Genomic DNA, 19,413 nt, shown 5'->3' on the forward strand with positions numbered 1-19,413 from the left:
CTGACACACACTGTCACACACTGAGACACTGATACACACTGTCACACACTGATACACACTGTCACACACTGATACACACTGATACACACTGTCACACACTGACACACACTGACACACACTGACACACACTGATACACACTGTCACACACTGACACACACTGACACACACTGACACACACTGATACACACTGTCACACACTGACACACACTGACACACACTGACACACACTGATACACACTGTCACACACTGACACACACTGACACACACTGACACACACTGATACACACTGTCACACACTGATACACACTGATACACACTGACACACACTGAGACACACTGACACACACTGATACACACTGACACACACTGACACACACTGATACACACTGACACACACTGACACACACTGACACACACTGACACACACTGTCACACACTGAGACACTGATACACACTGAGACACTGAGACACACTGTCACACACTGATACACACTGACACACACTGACACACACTGACACACACTGACACACACTGTCACACACTGAGACACTGATACACACTGAGACACTGAGACACACTGTCACACACTGATACACACTGATACACACTGTCACACACTGATACACACTGTCACACACTAAGACACACTGTCACACACTGAGACACACTGAGACACTGAGACACACTGAGACACACTAAGACACACTGTCACACACTGTCACACACTGAGACACACTGAGACACTGAGACACACTGTCACACACTGATACACACTGAGACACACTGAGACACTGAGACACACTGTCACACACTGATACACACTGAGACACACTGAGACACTGACACACACTGTCACACACTGATACACACTGAGACACACTGAGACACTGAGACACACTGTCACACACTGTCACACACTGATACACACTGACACACACTGTCACACACTAAGACACACTGTCACACACTGTCACACACTGAGACACACTGAGACACTGAGACACACTGTCACACACTGATACACACTGAGACACACTGAGACACTGAGACACACTGTCACACACTGAGACACTGATACACACTGAGACACTGAGACACACTGTCACACACTGATACACACTGACACACACTGACACACACTGACACACACTGACACACACTGTCACACACTGATACACACTGAGACACACTGAGACACTGAGACACACTGTCACACACTGACACACACTGACACACACTGTCACACACTGAGACACACTGTCACACACTGACACACACTGACACACACTGTCACACACTGATACACACTGTCACACACTGATACACACTGTCACACACTGACACACACTGATACACACTGTCACACACTGATACACACTGTCACACACTGAGACACACTGTCACACACTGAGACACACTGTCACACACTGACACACACTGTCACACACTGAGACACACTGTCACACACTGATACACACTGTCACACACTGACACACACTGTCACACACTGACACACACTGTCACACACTGATACACACTGTCACACACTGATACACACTGTCACACACTGACACACACTGTCACACACTGAGACACACTGTCACACACTGATACACACTGTCACACACTGATACACACTGTCACACACTGACACACACTGATACACACTGTCACACACTGATACACACTGTCACACACTGTCACACACTGATACACACTGTCACACACTGAGACACACTGAGACACTGGGACACACTGTGACACACTGATACACAGTGTCACACACTGATACACACTGTCACACACTGATACACACTGTCACACACTGACACACACTGTCACACACTGTGACACACTGATACACACTGTCACACACTGTCACACACTGTGACACACTGATACACACTGTCACACACTGATACACACTGTCACACACTGACACACACTGATACACAGTGACACACACTAAGACACACTGTCACACACACAGTGACACACACTGATACACAGTGACACACACTAAGACACACTGTCACACACACACTGACACACACTGTACCACTGTCACACACACACACACACAGAGCAGCTACCGTCATCTTCCCGGGGAAGCTCCTCCAGAAGTGGAGGGTTTGGTCAGAGGCCTTCTTCCTCCTCAGGAGTTGCAGCCTGCAGGCCTCTATCCTGGAGCAGGTCTGCTGGAGCTGCTGGTGCTCAGTGGAACTCTGGAGGAACACACTTTTTTACACACTGTACACACAGTGTGTGTGTGTGTGTGTGTGTGTGTGTGTGTGTGTGTGTGTGTGTCCTTGCTGACAGTGAATATGAAGAACTCACCACTTCAAAGCAGGAGGTCAGTTTGAGCAGGAGGCGTGTGTACTCCTGCAGGTGGCGAGCTGGGATGTAGAAGAGCACCACCAGCAGGTCGGCCATGTTGGCGTTGTCCTGGCGACACTCTGACAGCTTCTGGAGCAGCTCAGAACTTTTACCAAACACGTCTCTGGAAGAATCATCAGACACGTTCACCCATTCACAACTACTCAGACTGTCTGGAAACATCTACTGTGTGTGTGTGTGTGTGTGTGTGTGTGTGTGTGTGTGTGTGTGTGTGTGTGTGTGTGTGTGTGTGTGTGTGTGTGTGTGTGTGTGTGTGTGTGTGTGTGTGTATACCCACAGCAAAGGCTTGGCGAGAGCGTGGAAGCCTCCCATCACCTGGAAGTGACCAACAGCAGAACAGTACCTGAAGAGAATCCAAAGAGTTGAGAGGTCAGACTGGAGGTCAGACTGGAGGTCAGACTGGAGGTCAGGTTGGAGGTCAGGTTGGAGGTCAGGTTGGAGGTCAGACTGGAGGTCAGACTGGAGGTCAGACTGGAGGTCAGACTGGAGGTCAGACTGGAGGTCAGGTTGGAGGTCAGGTTGGAGGTCAGACTGGAGGTCAGGTTGGAGGTCAGGTTGGAGGTCAGGTTGGAGGTCAGACTGGAGGTCAGGTTGGAGGTCAGGTTGGAGGTCAGGTTGGATAACATACTGAAGGTCAGGTTGGAGGTCAGGTTGGAGGTCAGACTGGAGGTCAGGTTGGAGGTCAGGTTGGAGGTCAGGTTGGATAACATACTGAAGGTCAGGCTGGAGGTCAGGTTGGAGGTCAGGTTGGAGGTCAGGTTGGATAACATACTGAAGGTCAGGCTGGAGGTCAGGTTGGAGGTCAGGTTGGAGGTCAGACTGGAGGTCAGCCTGGAGGTCAGACTGGAGGTCAGATTGGAGGTCAGGTTGGAGGTCAGACTGGAGGTCAGACTGGAGGTCAGACTGGAGGTCAGACTGGAGGTCAGACTGGAGGTCAGGTTGGAGGTCAGGTTGGAGGTCAGACTGGAGGTCAGATTGGAGGTCAGGTTGGAGGTCAGGTTGGAGGTCAGGCTGGAGGTCAGGCTGGAGGTCAGGCTGGAGGTCAGGTTGGAGGTCAGGTTGGAGGTCAGACTGGAGGTCAGGTTGGAGGTCAGGTTGGAGGTCAGGTTGGAGGTCATAGCACATACTCAGTGTAGGCATCTAGGAAGAGGTGGATGTGTTCCAGGAGCAGGAGGTGGTTGACCTGGCGGCTCCGCCTCAGGTTGGAGGTCAGGCTGGTGGCGTGCTGCCCCGTCAGGTGACACAGCAGGTTGAAGCATCCCACCAGCGTCTGCAGCAGGCCGAGAGACGAGGAGCCCAGCGACCAGCTCACAGAGTCTGTAGGAAGACGAGAGGCTCAGCTCCACCCAGCTCCACCCAGCTCCACCCAGCTCACAGAGTCTGCAGGAAGACCAGAGGCTCAGCTCCACCCAGCTCCACCCAGCTCAGACTCACTGTGGAGGGGTTCTACTCCAGTTCAAAAGAACAACCACCACGATCCACATGGCAAGTCGACTTTTTCTATAATTTTCCAAAACCAGTGGCGGTGCTCAGTGTTTACAGTGGAAAAGAGAAAAACCCAAAGTGATGTCAGCTCTGCAGCCAGCTGAGCAGTTTGAGAAATGTCTTTTTCCAAGGCCTGTTGCCTCCTCATGCAACTCCAGAGAGAGGGTGTGTGTGTGTGTGTGTGTGTGTGTGTGTGTGTGTGTGTGTGTGTGTGTGTGTGTGTGTGTGTGTGTGTGTGTGTGCCGCTGCCCAGTTACTGATGGAGTTGCTCCGTCACACTCAACCAGCTCCACCCAGCCCAGACTCACCCAGCTCCAGCAGGGGGCGCAGCACATGGCTCTTGATGTTCCCCAGCTTGCAGTAGAACTTCCTCTCAGCCGCCGCCAGCTCGTGGAGGCTGGAGACGAAGCCCATCATGTTCCTGTCAGAGAGTGCTGCACAGCGCTGCCCGCCGGCACACACACTGCTCACATAGCCCAGCTGCACACACACACACACACACACACACACACACACACACACACACACACACACACACACACACACACACACACACACACACACACACACACACACACACACACACACACACACACACACACACACACACACACACACACAGACACACACACACACACACACACACACACACACACACACACACACACACACACACACACACACACACACACACACACAGACAAAAGAAAAACTGCTGACAAAACCACGAAGACCCCTGAAAGGGTTAAAAGGTGAGTCAAAAAACAGTAGATCATAAAATCCCACATAATATTAAAATAAACATGAAATATACAATATCTTAATGATTAAAGTGTAAAAAGACAATTAAAGCTGCAAGCAGCATTGAACAGGTCCTCGCTCGTCGGAATGTGTTGCATGTCAAGGTATTGTGAACGTCACACGACTTCCTGTCTCCAGCATATGGCGCTATGACCGATCGATGTAACAGTCTTACGGCTGGGATCAGATGTGGACTCTCATGCAACTTGTAAAGTTTCAGCTAGAACAGAGCATGTACACCTCACCTCCTGTATCCAGCAGGGGGCGCCATGGCTCATGGTCCTAATTGTTGTACGGCTGTGATGAGGGTCAGACTCTGATGCAGCGTATCAAGGTTGAGGTCTATCTCATCATGTTCAGTCTATTTACATTGCATTTCCTGTTCCATGGTGATGGTTGTCAAGGCCACGCCCCCAAATGGCGTTACGACAGAGTCATCATATAGTTGTGATCAGGGCCGGACTCTGATGCGACATGTCGATCTGACCGAGGTTAGCAGGTTCACACTGCACTTCTTGTTTCATGGTGAAAAACCTCCAACTTAGTGGCGTGGTCACGGCCACATCCTCAAACCTTTGCGAGAGATTTTGATAACTTTTGCTCTTCAAGCCCTTTTTTCTCTAAAGAGCCCAAGTTGAATGAGATTGGAGTTTCCCCACGGGACGAGTTCACTCTGGAAAACTTGGAAATTTGGGCAGAAAGTCACCAAAATCCACTGTTTTCCTCCAAATACCCGCGTCCCTGTTCCGTTTTGGGTACAGCCATAGGAGAGCTGTATGTTCCTCTTGGCCTGTTACATATGGGTGCTGATTTTCGTAGCTCTCGGTGAAACAGGATTCTGGAGCTACCTTTTTACAATTTTGCAGGTGGCGCCATTGAGCCATTTCACAAGTCACACGTGTAACGCCCCCAAATGATTGAAGTTATCGCTGGACCTGACGACTGATTCACAAAAAGTTATGTCTGCTAAGGCCCTCAAAAACATGACTGTTTGAGCTGAAAATCATCATCATCATCATCATCATCATCATCATCATCATCCCGAGGCACTGTCAGTGCTCTTATCCTAACAAAGCATGAAAATAGAAAGACACGTGTGGACAAGAGGATAAAGGAATAATGAAAGCAGATGAGAAACTTGTGAAGGGTGACTGAATCCTTACATTCATGCAGAAGGGCAGAAGGACGGGCTGCTGGGTGTAGCCTCCTGCCTGCTGCTCCGCCTGCTGCTCCACCTGCTGCTCCGCCTGCTGCTCCACCTGCTGCCCACTGTAGTAGATGAGGGGCTGCACACAGTCTCCATCTGCCAGCAGGACGGTGTGTTTCTCTCCTGCGCTCACGTCCCACACTCTGACCCCCTCGGACAGCTGAGAGAGTGAGTGAGAGAGTGAGAGAGTGAGTGAGTGAGTGAGTGAGTGAGTGAGTGAGTGAGTGAGTGAGTGAGTGAGTGAGATGGTAAAGTAGTGAGTGAGTGAGTGAGTGAGTGAGTGAGTGAGTGAGGTGGTAAAGTAGTGAGTGAGTGAGTGAGTGAGTGAGTGAGGTGGTAAAGTAGTGAGTGAGTGAGTGAGTGAGGTGGTAAAGTAGTGAGTGAGTGAGTGAGTGAGTGAGTGAGTGAGTGAGTGAGTGAGTGAGTGAGATGGTAAAGTAGTGAGTGAGTGAGTGAGTGAGTGAGTGAGTGAGGTGGTAAAGTAGTGAGTGAGTGAGTGAGTGAGTGAGTGAGTGAGTGAGTGAGTGAGTGAGTGAGTGAGTGAGTGAGTGAGTGAGTGAGTGAGTGAGTGAGTGAGGTGGTAAAGTAGTGAGTGAGTGAGTGAGTGAGTGAGTGTGTGTGTGTCAGTGTGTGTGTCAGTGTGTGTGTGTCAGTGTGTGTCAGTGTGTGTGTGTCAGTGTGTGTGTCAGTGTGTGTCAGTGTGTGTGTGTGTGTGTGTGTCAGTGTGTGTGTGTCAGTGTGTGTCAGTGTGTGTCAGTGTGTGTGTGTCAGTGTGTGTCAGTGTGTGTGTGTCAGTGTGTACCTTGGCGGGGCGGGGCACCGTACTCGGTGACTCCATGTGTCCCAGCTGACCAGACCTGTTGCTGCCCCACGAGTAAACCTGCAGGGTGAAAACACACCTAGTCTGAACTAGTCAGTATGAACCGTGTGGTGAAGAGTCTTGTTCATCATGTGGTGAAGAGTCTTGTTCATCATGTGGTGAAGAGGTGAAGAGTCACGTGTTCATCATGTGGTGAAGAGTCATGTGTTCATCATGTGGTGAAGAGTCATGTGTTCATCGTGTGGTGAAGAGGTGAAGAGTCACGTGTTCATCGTGTGGTGAAGAGGTGAAGAGTCACGTGTTCATCGTGTGGTGAAGAGTCTTGTTCATCATGTGGTGAAGAGGTGAAGAGTCACGTGTTCATCGTGTGGTGAAGAGTCTTGTTCATCATGTGGTGAAGAGGTGAAGAGTCACGTGTTCATCGTGTGGTGAAGAGGTGAAGAGTCACGTGTTCATCGTGTGGTGAAGAGGTGAAGAGTCACGTGTTCATCGTGTGGTGAAGAGTCTTGTTCATCATGTGGTGAAGAGGTGAAGAGTCACGTGTTCATCGTGTGGTGAAGAGTCTTGTTCATCATGTGGTGAAGAGTCTTGTTCATCATGTGGTGAAGAGGTGAAGAGTCACGTGTTCATCGTGTGGTGAAGAGTCTTGTTCATCATGTGGTGAAGAGGTGAAGAGTCACGTGTTCATCGTGTGGTGAAGAGTCTTGTTCATCATGTGGTGAAGAGGTGAAGAGTCACGTGTTCATCATGTGGTGAAGAGTCATGTGTTCATCGTGTGGTGAAGAGGTGAAGAGTCACGTGTTCATCGTGTGGTGAAGAGTCATGTGTTCATCGTGTGGTGAAGAGTCTTGTTTATCATGTGGTGAAGAGTCTTGTTCATCATGTGGTGAAGAGTCTTGTTTATCATGTGGTGAAGAGTCTTGTTTATCATGTGGTGAAGAGGTGAAGAGTCACGTGTTCATCGTGTGGTGAAGAGGTGAAGAGTCACGTGTTCATCATGTGGTGAAGAGTCATGTGTTCATCGTGTGGTGAAGAGTCTTGTTCATCATGTGGTGAAGAGGTGAAGAGTCACGTGTTCATCGTGTGGTGAAGAGTCTTGTTCATCATGTGGTGAAGAGTCTTGTTCATCATGTGGTGAAGAGGTGAAGAGTCACGTGTTCATCGTGTGGTGAAGAGTCTTGTTCATCATGTGGTGAAGAGGTGAAGAGTCACGTGTTCATCGTGTGGTGAAGAGTCTTGTTCATCATGTGGTGAAGAGTCTTGTTCATCATGTGGTGAAGAGGTGAAGAGTCACGTGTTCATCGTGTGGTGAAGAGTCTTGTTCATCATGTGGTGAAGAGGTGAAGAGTCACGTGTTCATCATGTGGTGAAGAGTCATGTGTTCATCGTGTGGTGAAGAGGTGAAGAGTCACGTGTTCATCGTGTGGTGAAGAGTCTTGTTTATCATGTGGTGAAGAGTCTTGTTCATCATGTGGTGAAGAGTCTTGTTTATCATGTGGTGAAGAGTCTTGTTTATCATGTGGTGAAGAGTCTTGTTCATCATGTGGTGAAGAGTCTTGTTCATCATGTGGTGAAGAGTCTTGTTCATCGTGTGGTGAAGAGTCTTGTTAATCATGTGGTGAAGAGTCTTGTTCATCGTGTGGTGAAGAGTCTTGTTCATCGTGTGGTGAAGAGTCTTGTTCATCGTGTGGTGAAAAGTCTTGTTCATCATGTGGTGAAGAGTCTTGTTCATCATGTGGTGAAGAGTCTTGTTCATCGTGTGGTGAAGAGTCTTGTTAATCATGTGGTGAAGAGTCTTGTTCATCGTGTGGTGAAGAGTCTTGTTCATCAAGTGGTGAAGAGGTGAAGAGTCATGTGGTGAAGAGTCTTGTTCATCATGTGGTGAAGAGTCTTGTTCATCGTGTGGTGAAGAGTCTTGTTCATCATGTGGTGAAGAGTCTTGTTCATCATGTGGTGAAGAGGTGAAGAGTCATGTGGTGAAGAGTCTTGTTCATCATGTGGTGAAGAGTCTTGTTAATCATGTGGTGAAGAGTCTTGTTCATCATGTGGTGAAGAGTCTTGTGTTCATCGTGTGGTGAAGAGGTGAAGAGTCATGTGTTCATCGTGTGGTGAAGAGGTGAAGAGTCATGTGTTCATCGTGTGGTGAAGAGGTGAAGAGTCATGTTGTCACCTGGCACTGAGCCGTCAGGGCCACAGAGTGACGAGCACCGGCTGCCAATCGAACCACCTGCTGATTAGTTAGACTCCTGATGCAGGATGGCTGCAGCCTGCGCACACACACACACACACACACACACACACACACACACACACACACACACACACACACACACACACACACACACACACACACACACACACACACACACACACACACACACACACACACACACACACACACAGAGTTTAGGCCTAAACTACATACCTAGATTAACATACCAGGGTATCTCTGTTACCTGGATTAACATACCAGGGTATCTCTGTTACCTAGGTTAACATACCAGGGTATCTCTGTTACCTAGGTTAACATACCAGGATATCTCCGTTACCTAGATTAACATACCAGGGTATCTCTGTTACCTAGGTTAACATACCAGGGTATCTCTGTTACCTAGGTAAACATACCAGGATATCTCTGGGGGCTTTTCCACCAGAAAGAACCAGGTTCTAGTTCTGGTCCTGCTCCAGAGCCAGCCTTAGCACCAGTTCTTTGTCTTTCCACTGCCAAAGCCCCGGCCTATCAGGCGTTAAGCTGGTGCTACGCTGGCCCCACTTCGTTGCTGGGCCAGAGCGGAGCCAGACTGGGACCCGACGCGTCATCAGCTGGGGGCGGAGTTATCTCTGGAGGTATCTCTGGAGTTATCTCTGGAGGTATCTCTGGAGTTATCTCTGGAGGTATCTCTGGAGGTATCTCTGGAGTTATCTCTGGAGGTATCTCTGGAGTATCTCTGGAGGTATCTCTGGAGGTATCTCTGGAGGTATCTCTGGAGTATCTCTGGAGTTATCTCTGGAGGTATCTCTGGAGGTATCTCTGGAGGTATCTCTGGAGTATCTCTGGAGGTATCTCTGGAGGTATCTCTGGAGGTATCTCTGGAGGTATCTCTGGAGGTATCTCTGGAGGTATCTCTGGAGGTATCTCTGGAGTATCTCTGGAGGTATCTCTGGAGGTATCTCTGGAGTATCTCTGGAGGTATCTCTGGAGTATCTCTGGAGGTATCTCTGGAGGTATCTCTGGAGGTATCTCTGGAGGTATCTCTGGAGGTATCTCTGGAGGTATCTCTACCTACAAGGTGGAAGCGAGGCTGAACCGGCTTTCTGAAAACTCCAGCGAATACGGAGCCCCAGAGTGGTTATAGAGAAAAGAATCTAAATAACGCGTAGGAACGATATAATAAGTCGTTCCCTGACGTTAATAATATGAGGGAACGGGATTATTTAATCTGCGTTCGCGGAGCCGCGGCTCTGGAGATGCTGCGGTGCTCCTCCTGTCAGTCAGCTACATCAGCTATAAGTTAGAAGCAGGTTTCCATTGTGGTTTATTTTACCACTTTTCATGGTGACATGATTCTAACTAACGTCACGTCCAGGTCTAGTTTCACCTTCTGACCGCCGGCTGAGGAGCTGCAGCCGCTGAGCAAGGCAGTGTGAGGCAGCAGGGGGCGCTCCGCTCTGCTCCATGTTGAAGCTTTTGATTCAGACTCTCCCAGAAATAAAGTGAAAGCAGCAGAAAGTCACTCTGTGACGCCCACATGGTGAAAAACAAGAGCCAAACTCATCCACGTGTTATTTGTCCCTCTATGTCCACTCTGGAGCTCCGGACTAAAACAAGACGGACGTGAACAAACACCAAAAGAGACACGAAGAGACGTCATGTCTTCTGCCTCTTTGGTGCATCAGAGGTTCAGGTCAGACTAGATGGAGCGACCCGGACTACACCGATGAAGACAGTCCGTCTCCTGGTTCCTGGACGAAGCTGTCAGCACCACATTGGTGAAATCAGTGACGTTTCACGTTTTGGAGTGACGCAGTGACGTAGCTCTACTGGCTCCGCCAACGGTGGAAAAAGAACCGGTTCTTTGGTGGTGCTCATTTAAGAACTGGTTCTGGCACCGGCCCTGAACTAGAACCTGGTCCTTTTTGGTGGAAAAGCCCTACCTGTTACCTGGTTTAACATACCTAGATATCTCTGTTACCTAGATTAACATACTAGGACACTCCTGGTAACAGTTTGTTACTGGTCGTAGTACAGGTCTCAGGTCTCAGGTGTTGAAGTGTGTTCAGGTGTCCAGATGTGTTCAGGTGTTCGGCTGTCCAGGTGAGTCCTACCTGTCCAGGTTGTCTCCATGTCCCAGCTGTCCCTCCTCTCCACCACCCCAGCTCCACACCTCTGTCTGCAGGGATGGCACCACCTTCTCCACCTCAGGGGCACCCACCCCCACCAGGGACAACCCCACCCCACCAGGCCTGGGACGACTGCTCCTCCTCAGCAGAAGAGGAGACACTGGGGAGGAGAAGGTGGAGGAGGTGGAGGAGGAGGAAGAAATGACCAGCTGGGTTCATTAGCTTTCCTAAAGATCCTCAGTCACAAATAAAGATCAATGGTCTTAGAAGTGACTGTTCAGGGTGGAGTTAGAGGATCAATGGTCTTAGAAGTGACTGTTCAGGGTAGAGTCAGAGGATCAATGGTCTTGGTAGTGACTGTTCAGGGTGGAGTCAGAGGATCAATGGTCTTAGAAGTGACTGTTCAGGGTGGAGTCAGAGGATCAATGGTCGTAGTAGTGACTGTTCAGGGTGGAGTCAGAGGATCAATGGTCTTAGAAGTGACTGTTCAGGGTGGAGTCAGAGGATCAATGGTCTTAGTAGTGACTGTTCAGGGTGGAGTCAGAGGATCAATGGTCTTAGAAGTGACTGTTCAGGGTGGAGTCAGAGGATCAATGGTCTTGGTAGTGACTGTTCAGGGTGGAGTCAGAGGATCAATGGTCTTGGTAGTCACTGTTCAGGGTGGAGTTAGAGGATCAATGGTCTTGGTAGTGACTGTTCAGGGTGGAGTCAGAGGATCAATGGTCGTAGTAGTGACTGTTCAGGGTGGAGTCAGAGGATCAATGGTCTTGGTAGTGACTGTTCAGGGTGGAGTCAGAGGATCAATGGTCTTGGTAGTGACTGTTCAGGGTGGAGTCAGAGGATCAATGGTCGTAGTAGTGACTGTTCAGGGTGGAGTCAGAGGATCAATGGTCGTAGTAGTGACTGTTCAGGGTGGAGTCAGAGGATCAATGGTCTTAGAAGTGACTGTTCAGGGTGGAGTCAGAGGATCAATGGTCGTAGTAGTGACTGTTCAGGGTGGAGTCAGAGGATCAATGGTCGTAGTAGTGACTGTTCAGGGTGGAGGAGAGACCGGGGGACTGAAGAGACTGATCACTTCCTAAAGGAGTCCTTCATGTGGACGAGGTTTTGCTCTTCATGAAGGCCCACATTATTCCAGCCAGCAGTCCTGCAGTGTCTGGGAGAGCCTTCCTCTCTTGTCAGCTTCACACCATGAACATGAATATCAACATAACACTCGTCCTGCGGTTTCTACTCTAACCTAGAAACCTTCCAGTCTCCATCTTCAACACTCAAAATCAATTCCTCTCTAAGTTGGCCTGGCAGAACAAAAGACCAGAATGAGATTGAAACTTGGACCTTGGTCCAGGGGGTCTCTGCCTGCAGACCCAGGGTTAGGGTTAGAACTCTAAGTGGGTTAATGTGAGGACTGTAATGTTTGGGGGTGAACAGGGTACCTACCCTGTGACAGCAGTCCAGGCAGTGAGAGGCGACGCCTCCCACCTCCAGCCTCCTCCTGGTGGATGTCCCCAGTACTGCAGCTCTTCTTGGCCTGTACATTGTCCTCCTGACGCAGGCCTGGAGCAGGGAGGACGTCACCTGGTGCGGGGAGGACATCACCTGGTCCGGGGAGGACGCTGCCTGCCGCAGGGAGGATGCCGCCCACCACGGGGAGGGCGTCTGGCCTTGGTGCCCCTGATGGAAGGTACAGGTTCATCATCTTCCTGAGGGACAGGGCCTCATAGGTGGAGGCCACCCGCTCACCCACCGCCGACGCACAGGAGGCCACCAGACTGTTGAGGGTGGAGGAGGACGAGGGAACCACTGAGGGCTGCAGGAGAACACAGTCAGGTAGGGAAGTTTAATGTCCTGGTCCTCCAACCTGGTCCTCACACTGACCTCTGACCTGGTCCTCACTGTGACCTCTGACCTGGTCCTCACCCTGACCTGGTCCTCACTGTGACCTCTGACCTGGTCCTCACCCTGACCTGGTCCTCACTGTGACCTCTGACCTGGTCCTCACTGTGACCTCTGACCTGGTCCTCACCCTGACCTGTTCCTCACCCTGAGCTCTGACCTGGTCCTCACTGTGACCTCTGACCTGGTCCTCACCCTGACCTGGTCCTCACCCTGAGCTCTGACCTGGTCCTCACTGTGACCTCTGACCTGGTCCTCACCCTGACCTGGTCCTCACTGTGACCTCTGACCTGGTCCTCACACTGACCTCTGACCTGGTCCTCACCCTGACCTGGTCCTCACCCTGACCTCTGACCTGGTCCTCACCCTGACCTGGTCCTCACACTGACCTCTGACCTGGTCCTCACCCTGACTCCTGGCCTGGTCCTCACCCTGACCTGGTCCTCACACTGACCTCTGACCTGGTCCTCACACTGACCTCTGACCTGGTCCTCACCCTGACCTGGTCCTCACACTGACCTCTGACCTGGTCCTCACACTGACCTCTGACCTGGTCCTCACCCTGACCTGGTCCTCACTGTGACCTCTGACCTGGTCCTCACCCTGACCTCTGACCTGGTCCTCACTGTGACCTCTGACCTGGTCCTCACCCTGACCTGGTCCTCACTGTGACCTCTGACCTGGTCCTCACTGTGACCTGGTCCTCTGACCGGGTCTGTTGAACTCACCACCAGGCTGTGGGGTCCTGCGGTCTTGGCCTCTGGTGGTTGCTGGGACAGTTTCTTCAGGTAGTCTTTCACGGTCTGCTCGTCTGGATACAGCGAGCTCTTCCCGCTGTGATTGGAACAGGTGGAGTGGGTGGAGCAGGGGGTGGGTCCGTCAGCTGAGGAAGCGTCCCGGGATGCAGAGAAAAGATTGAAGGGCTCGGCCGTGTCCAGGGAGGAGGTGTGGGAGGGGAGCGCTGGCTCTGAGGGGGAGGTTTTCAGCCCCTGTGTGGCAGCAGGCGCCTCCACCCGGCGCTCCTCCTCTGTGGGCTCCGCCCCTGGCAGGCAGGAATGGCTGTCAGAGATGATGACGTGGTCCTCTTTGTCCGTCATGGTGTAGAGCAGCTGGTTGCATTGCCCACATTTATCCACGGGGGGGCGGTGAATACCGTCTGGGCCAAGGCAGCGCACCAGAGCCAGGCTGTGTGAGGCGCCACACGCCACCTGTAACACACACCTGCCCGCCAGCTGCTCCACCTTCTGTGGCCTCCAGGTGGGGGAGGCGGCGGCGCCAGGGCCACCCCACGCCCACACCTCCCTCTGCACTGACAGCGCCAGCGTGTGCTTCTCGCCACACGCCAGCTCCAGCACAGCCACGGTGTGGGAGGGGCCGGCGTCCCAGTCCACCACGGCGACCGGGGTCGGGTTGGGAACAGAGGCGAGGCCCGACAGGCCACACTGCCCGGCGCTGTTATCCCCCCACATGTGCACGCCGCCGTCCTCCGTCACCGCCCCACTGTGGAAGTCTCCGGCCGCTATGGCGACCACGCGCTGCCCGCCCAGTGCACTCTCCAGCCAGGGTTTGGACGGCTCCAGGACCTGACTCTGCTTCCAAGGTACATTCCCGAAACTGTACACCTGGCCTCCTGCAGGGGGCGCAACCAGAAGCATCAGACAGGAGAAACGCTCAGAGCAGTACTAACACAAGTATTAAAGACAATACTTTAACAATACTCTCACTACTCTTCTATATGAGACTGGGACTCTTCTGGAGGCCAGGCCCACGGACAGCAGAGCACAGCCTCACCTTCCAGCAGCACAATGCCGTGGCGGGCGCCCAGCGCCACCTGCAGGACAGGCCGGGGCAGGAGCAGCCTCTCAGGGCTGACGCTGCAGGAGTAGCCCCTCCAGGTGTGGAGCATTCCTCCACCAGCGCCGCTGTCGCTGCCACAGCTGGAAGACAAACAGCTTCACTTTGAACTGTTTCAGGGTCAGGGGGTCAGAGGAGTTAGGGGGGGTCAGGGGGTTAGAGGAGTTAGGGGGTTAGAGGAGTTAGGGGGTTAGAGGAGTTAGGGGGTTAGGGGGGGTTAGGGGGTTAGGGGGTTAGAGGAGTTAGGGGGGGTTAGGGGGTTAGAGGAGTTAGGGGGGGTTAGGGGGTTAGAGGAGTTAGGGGGGGTTAGGGGAGTTAGGGGGGGTTAGGGGGTTACAGGAGTTAGAGGAGTTAGGGGGGGTTAGGGGGTTAGAGGAGTTAGGGGGGGTTAGGGGGTTAGAGGAGTTAGAGGAGTTAGGGGGTTAGAGGAGTTAGGGGGTTAGAGGAGTTAGAGGAGTTAGGGGGGGTTAGGGGAGTTAGGGGGTTAGGGGAGTTAGGGGGGGTTAGGGGGTTACAGGAGTTAGAGGAGTTAGGGGGGGTTAGGGGAGTTAGGGGGTTAGAGGAGTTAGGGGGGGTTAGGGGGTTAGAGGAGTTAGGGGGGTTAGAGGAGTTAGGGGGTGGGTTAGGGGGTTAGTGGAGTTAGGGGGGTTTAGGGGGTCAGGGGAGTTAGGGGGTGGGTTAGGGGGTTAGAGGAGTTAGGGGGGTTAGGGGGTTAGAGGAGTTAGGGGGGGTTAGGGGAGTTAGGGGGTTAGGGGGGTTAGAGGAGTTAGGGGGGGTTACGGGGTTAGAGGAGTTAGTGGGTTAGAGGAGTTAGGGGGGGTTACGGGGTTAGAGGAGTTAGTGGGTTAGAGGAGTTAGGGGGGGTTAGGGGGTTAGAGGAGTTAGGGGGGGTTAGGGGGTTAGAGGAGTTAGGGGGTTAGAGGAGTTAGAGGAGTTAGGGGGGGTTAGGGGAGTTAGGGGGTTAGAGGAGTTAGGGGGGGTTAGGGGGTTACAGGAGTTAGAGGAGTTAGGGGGGGTTAGGGGAGTTAGGGGGTTAGAGGAGTTAGGGGGGGTTAGGGGGTTAGAGGAGTTAGGGGGGTTAGGGGGTTAGAGGAGTTAGGGGGTGGGTTAGGGGGTTAGTGGAGTTAGGGGGGTTTAGGGGGTCAGGGGAGTTAGGGGGTTGGTTAGGGGGTTAGAGGAGTTAGGGGGGTTAGGGGGTTAGAGGAGTTAGGGGGGGTTAGGGGAGTTAGGGGGTGGGTTAGGGGGTTAGGGGGGTTAGAGGAGTTAGGGGGGGTTAGGGGGTTAGAGGAGTTAGGGGGGTTAGGGGGTTAGAGGAGTTAGGGGGTGGGTTAGGGGGTTAGTGGAGTTAGGGGGGTTTAGGGGGTTAGAGGAGTTAGGGGGTGGGTTAGGGGGTTAGTGGAGTTAGGGGGGTTTAGGGGGTCAGGGGAGTTAGGGGGTTGGTTAGGGGGTTAGAGGAGTTAGGGGGGTTAGGGGGTTAGAGGAGTTAGGGGGGGTTAGGGGGTTAGGGGGGTTAGAGGAGTTAGGGGGGGTTACGGGGTTAGAGGAGTTAGTGGGTTAGAGGAGTTAGGGGGGGTTAGGGGGTTAGAGGAGTTAGGGGGGGTTAGGGGGTCAGGGGAAGTTCTGACATCTGGTTCCACTATGTGCTTCAGTATCAGTGTGGTCCCCCCCCCCAGCTCTAGGCTGTGGCTCCTCTCAGTGTGGCCCCTAGGGGTCGGGCCCCTATGATGGTGTTTTCTCTCCTGGATCATCAGGGCCGGACATTCTGACATCACTTTTTATATTTTGATACGGGCAGTTGGGGTTGGTGGGGTGTGTGTGTGTGTGTGTGTGTGTGTGTGTGTGTGTGTGTGTGTGTGTGTGTGTGTGTGTGTGTGTGTGTGTGTGTGTGTGTGAGAGAAGCACTTCACACATTGCAATCTGTACAAAAAGTGCTATATAAATACAGTTTGATTTATTTCACGAGGGTTATGACTTCCCATCCCAAAATATCTGGAAGCTGAAAACAGCCAGATAGCATTAGCCTCATTAGCTTAGCATGCTCAGCTAACCCACTTTCTAGCTGCTCCTGAATGCAGCATGGCACCGCACGCACGCACGCACGCACGCACAAGTTAGAGCAGCTTCATCTGGAGGTCACATGACTCTCCATGAGAACATCATGTTTTGAGGTGGACCTACCTCGTCCTCTGACTGTCCATGAGAAGCTGTACGTCTCCACCAAACTGCCATCAGAGTCTCACCTGGAAACAGGAAGTGACAAATACTGTCATCAATGTAATAACAGAATAACAGTGACACGGCATGAGAATAACAGTGACACCACATGAGAATAACAGTGACACAACATGAGAATAATAGAATAACAGTGACACGGCATGAGAATAACAGTGATACAACATGAGAATAACAGTGACACAACATGAGAATAACAGTGATACAACATGAGAATAACAGAGACACCACATGAGAACAACAGTGACACAACATGAGAATAACAGAGACACAACATGAGAATAACAGTGACACAACATGAGAATAACAGTGACACAACATGAGAATAACAGTGACACCACATGAGAATAACAGTGACACAACATGAGAATAACAGTGATACAACATGAGAATAACAGAGACACCACATGAGAATAACAGAGACACAACATGAGAATAACAGTGACACCACATGAGAATAACAGTGACACCACATGAGAATAACAGTGACACAACATGAGAATAACAGTGATACAACATGAGAATAACAGTGATACAACATGAGAATAACAGAGACACCACATGAGAATAACAGTGATACAACATGATAATAACAGAGACACCACATGAGAATAACAGAGACACAACATGAGAATAACAGTGACACCACATGAGAATAACAGAGACACAACATGATAATAACAGACACAACATGAGAATAACAGTGACACCACATGAGAATAACAGTGACACCACATGAGAATAACAGTGATACAACATGAGAATAACAGAGACACCACATGAGAATAACAGAGACACAATATGAGAATAACAGTGACACCACATGAGAATAACAGTGACACCACATGAGAATAACAGTGACACCACATGAGAATAACAGAGACACCACATGAGAATAACAGTGACACAACATGAGAATAACAGTGACACAACATGAGAATAACAGTGACACCACATGATAATAACAGTGACACAACATGAGAATAACAGTGACACAACATGAGAATAACAGAATAACAGTGATCCACTATGGCAATAAGTGACACAACATAAGAACAGTATAACAGTGAGACTACATGAGAATAACGGTGATACAACATGACAATAACAGTGACACCACATGACAATAACGGTGACACAACATGACAATAACAGTGACACAACATGAGAATAACAGTGACACCACATGATAATAAGTGTGACACCATATGAGAATAACAGTGACACAACATGAGAATAACAGTGACACCACATGAGAATAACAGTGACACAACATGAGAATAACAGTGACACCACATGAGAATAAGTGTGACACCATATGAGAATAACAGTGACACAACATGAGAATAACAGTGACACCACATGAGAATAACAGAATAACAGTGATCCACTATGGCAATAAGTGACACAACATGACAATAACAGTGACACATGAGAACAGAATAACAGTGAGACTACATGAGAATAACAACGATACAACATGAGATTAACATAAAATTAAAGTAAATAAGTAAATAAAAGTGACAACATGAGAATGACACTTGTGTCCCCCCACCTGTCTCTCTCCGCTTGTCTCCCTTGACCTGCCTCCCTCTCCTTGTCTCCCTCCACCTGTCTCTCTCTTCACATTTCCCCACCTGTCTCCACCCACCTGTCTCATTATCCACCTGTCCCATCATCCACCTGTCTCTCCCTCCACCTGTCCCATCATCCACCTGTCTCTCCCTCCACCTGTCCCATCAGCCACCTGTCCCATCATCCACCTGTCTCTCCCTCCACCTGTCCCATCATCCACCTGTCCCATCATCCACCTGTCTCTCCCTCCACGTGTCTCTCCCTCCACCTGTCCCATCATCCACCTGTCCCATCATCCACCTGTCTCTCCCTCCACATGTCTCTCCCTCCACCTGTCCCATCATCCACCTGTCTCTCCCTCCACCTGTCCCATCATCCACCTGTCTCTCCCTCCACATGTCTCTCCCTCCACCTGTCCCATCATCCACCTGTCTCTCCCTCCACCTGTCCCATCAGCCACCTGTCTCTCCCTCCACCTGTCCCATCATCCACCTGTCTCTCCCTCCACCTGTCCCATCAGCCACCTGTCTCTCCCTCCACCTGTCTCTCCCTCCACCTGTCTCTCCCTCCACCTGTCCCACGTCAGCTAATCAACAGCTAACTAGCCAAACAGCTAGCCGGTATTTCCGCTCCGGTTTCGTCTTTAAACGTCGTTAAAAGTCATTAAACGTTTGTTTTTTTTACCGGTGGTTCGGTGGTTTCTTTCCCAGGTGTGAGTTTGAATCCGCCGGGTAACGCGGGTAACGCAATGTCAGCGGGGGCTCGTTACTGTTAAAATCCGCCGGTTGTTTTTATCTGCGGA

General features: G+C 51.1%; 1 protein-coding gene across 1 annotated transcript in view; it reads right to left on the reverse strand.

The window, feature by feature from the left end:
- Window positions 1–19,413, reverse strand: part of als2b (alsin Rho guanine nucleotide exchange factor ALS2 b) — a 41,319-nt gene extending 21,906 nt beyond the window's left edge. The window contains exons 1-14 of the mRNA XM_080494110.1: window positions 19,296–19,413; window positions 16,983–17,044; window positions 14,742–14,887; window positions 13,679–14,580; window positions 12,495–12,864; window positions 11,040–11,214; window positions 8,884–8,980; window positions 6,696–6,773; window positions 5,850–6,053; window positions 4,194–4,365; window positions 3,528–3,717; window positions 2,678–2,743; window positions 2,341–2,503; window positions 2,097–2,228 (exon numbers count right to left, since the gene is read on the reverse strand). Coding sequence (XP_080350236.1) covers window positions 2,097–2,228; window positions 2,341–2,503; window positions 2,678–2,743; window positions 3,528–3,717; window positions 4,194–4,365; window positions 5,850–6,053; window positions 6,696–6,773; window positions 8,884–8,980; window positions 11,040–11,214; window positions 12,495–12,864; window positions 13,679–14,580; window positions 14,742–14,887; window positions 16,983–17,002 — 2,715 coding nt within the window. The 5' untranslated portion in view covers window positions 17,003–17,044; window positions 19,296–19,413. The remainder of the gene's footprint in view (window positions 1–2,096; window positions 2,229–2,340; window positions 2,504–2,677; window positions 2,744–3,527; window positions 3,718–4,193; window positions 4,366–5,849; window positions 6,054–6,695; window positions 6,774–8,883; window positions 8,981–11,039; window positions 11,215–12,494; window positions 12,865–13,678; window positions 14,581–14,741; window positions 14,888–16,982; window positions 17,045–19,295) is intronic.

The sequence above is a fragment of the Lipophrys pholis genome, assembly GCF_963383615.2.
Source record: "Lipophrys pholis genome assembly, contig: SCAFFOLD_67, whole genome shotgun sequence".
Taxonomy (NCBI): Eukaryota; Metazoa; Chordata; class Actinopteri; order Blenniiformes; family Blenniidae; genus Lipophrys; species Lipophrys pholis.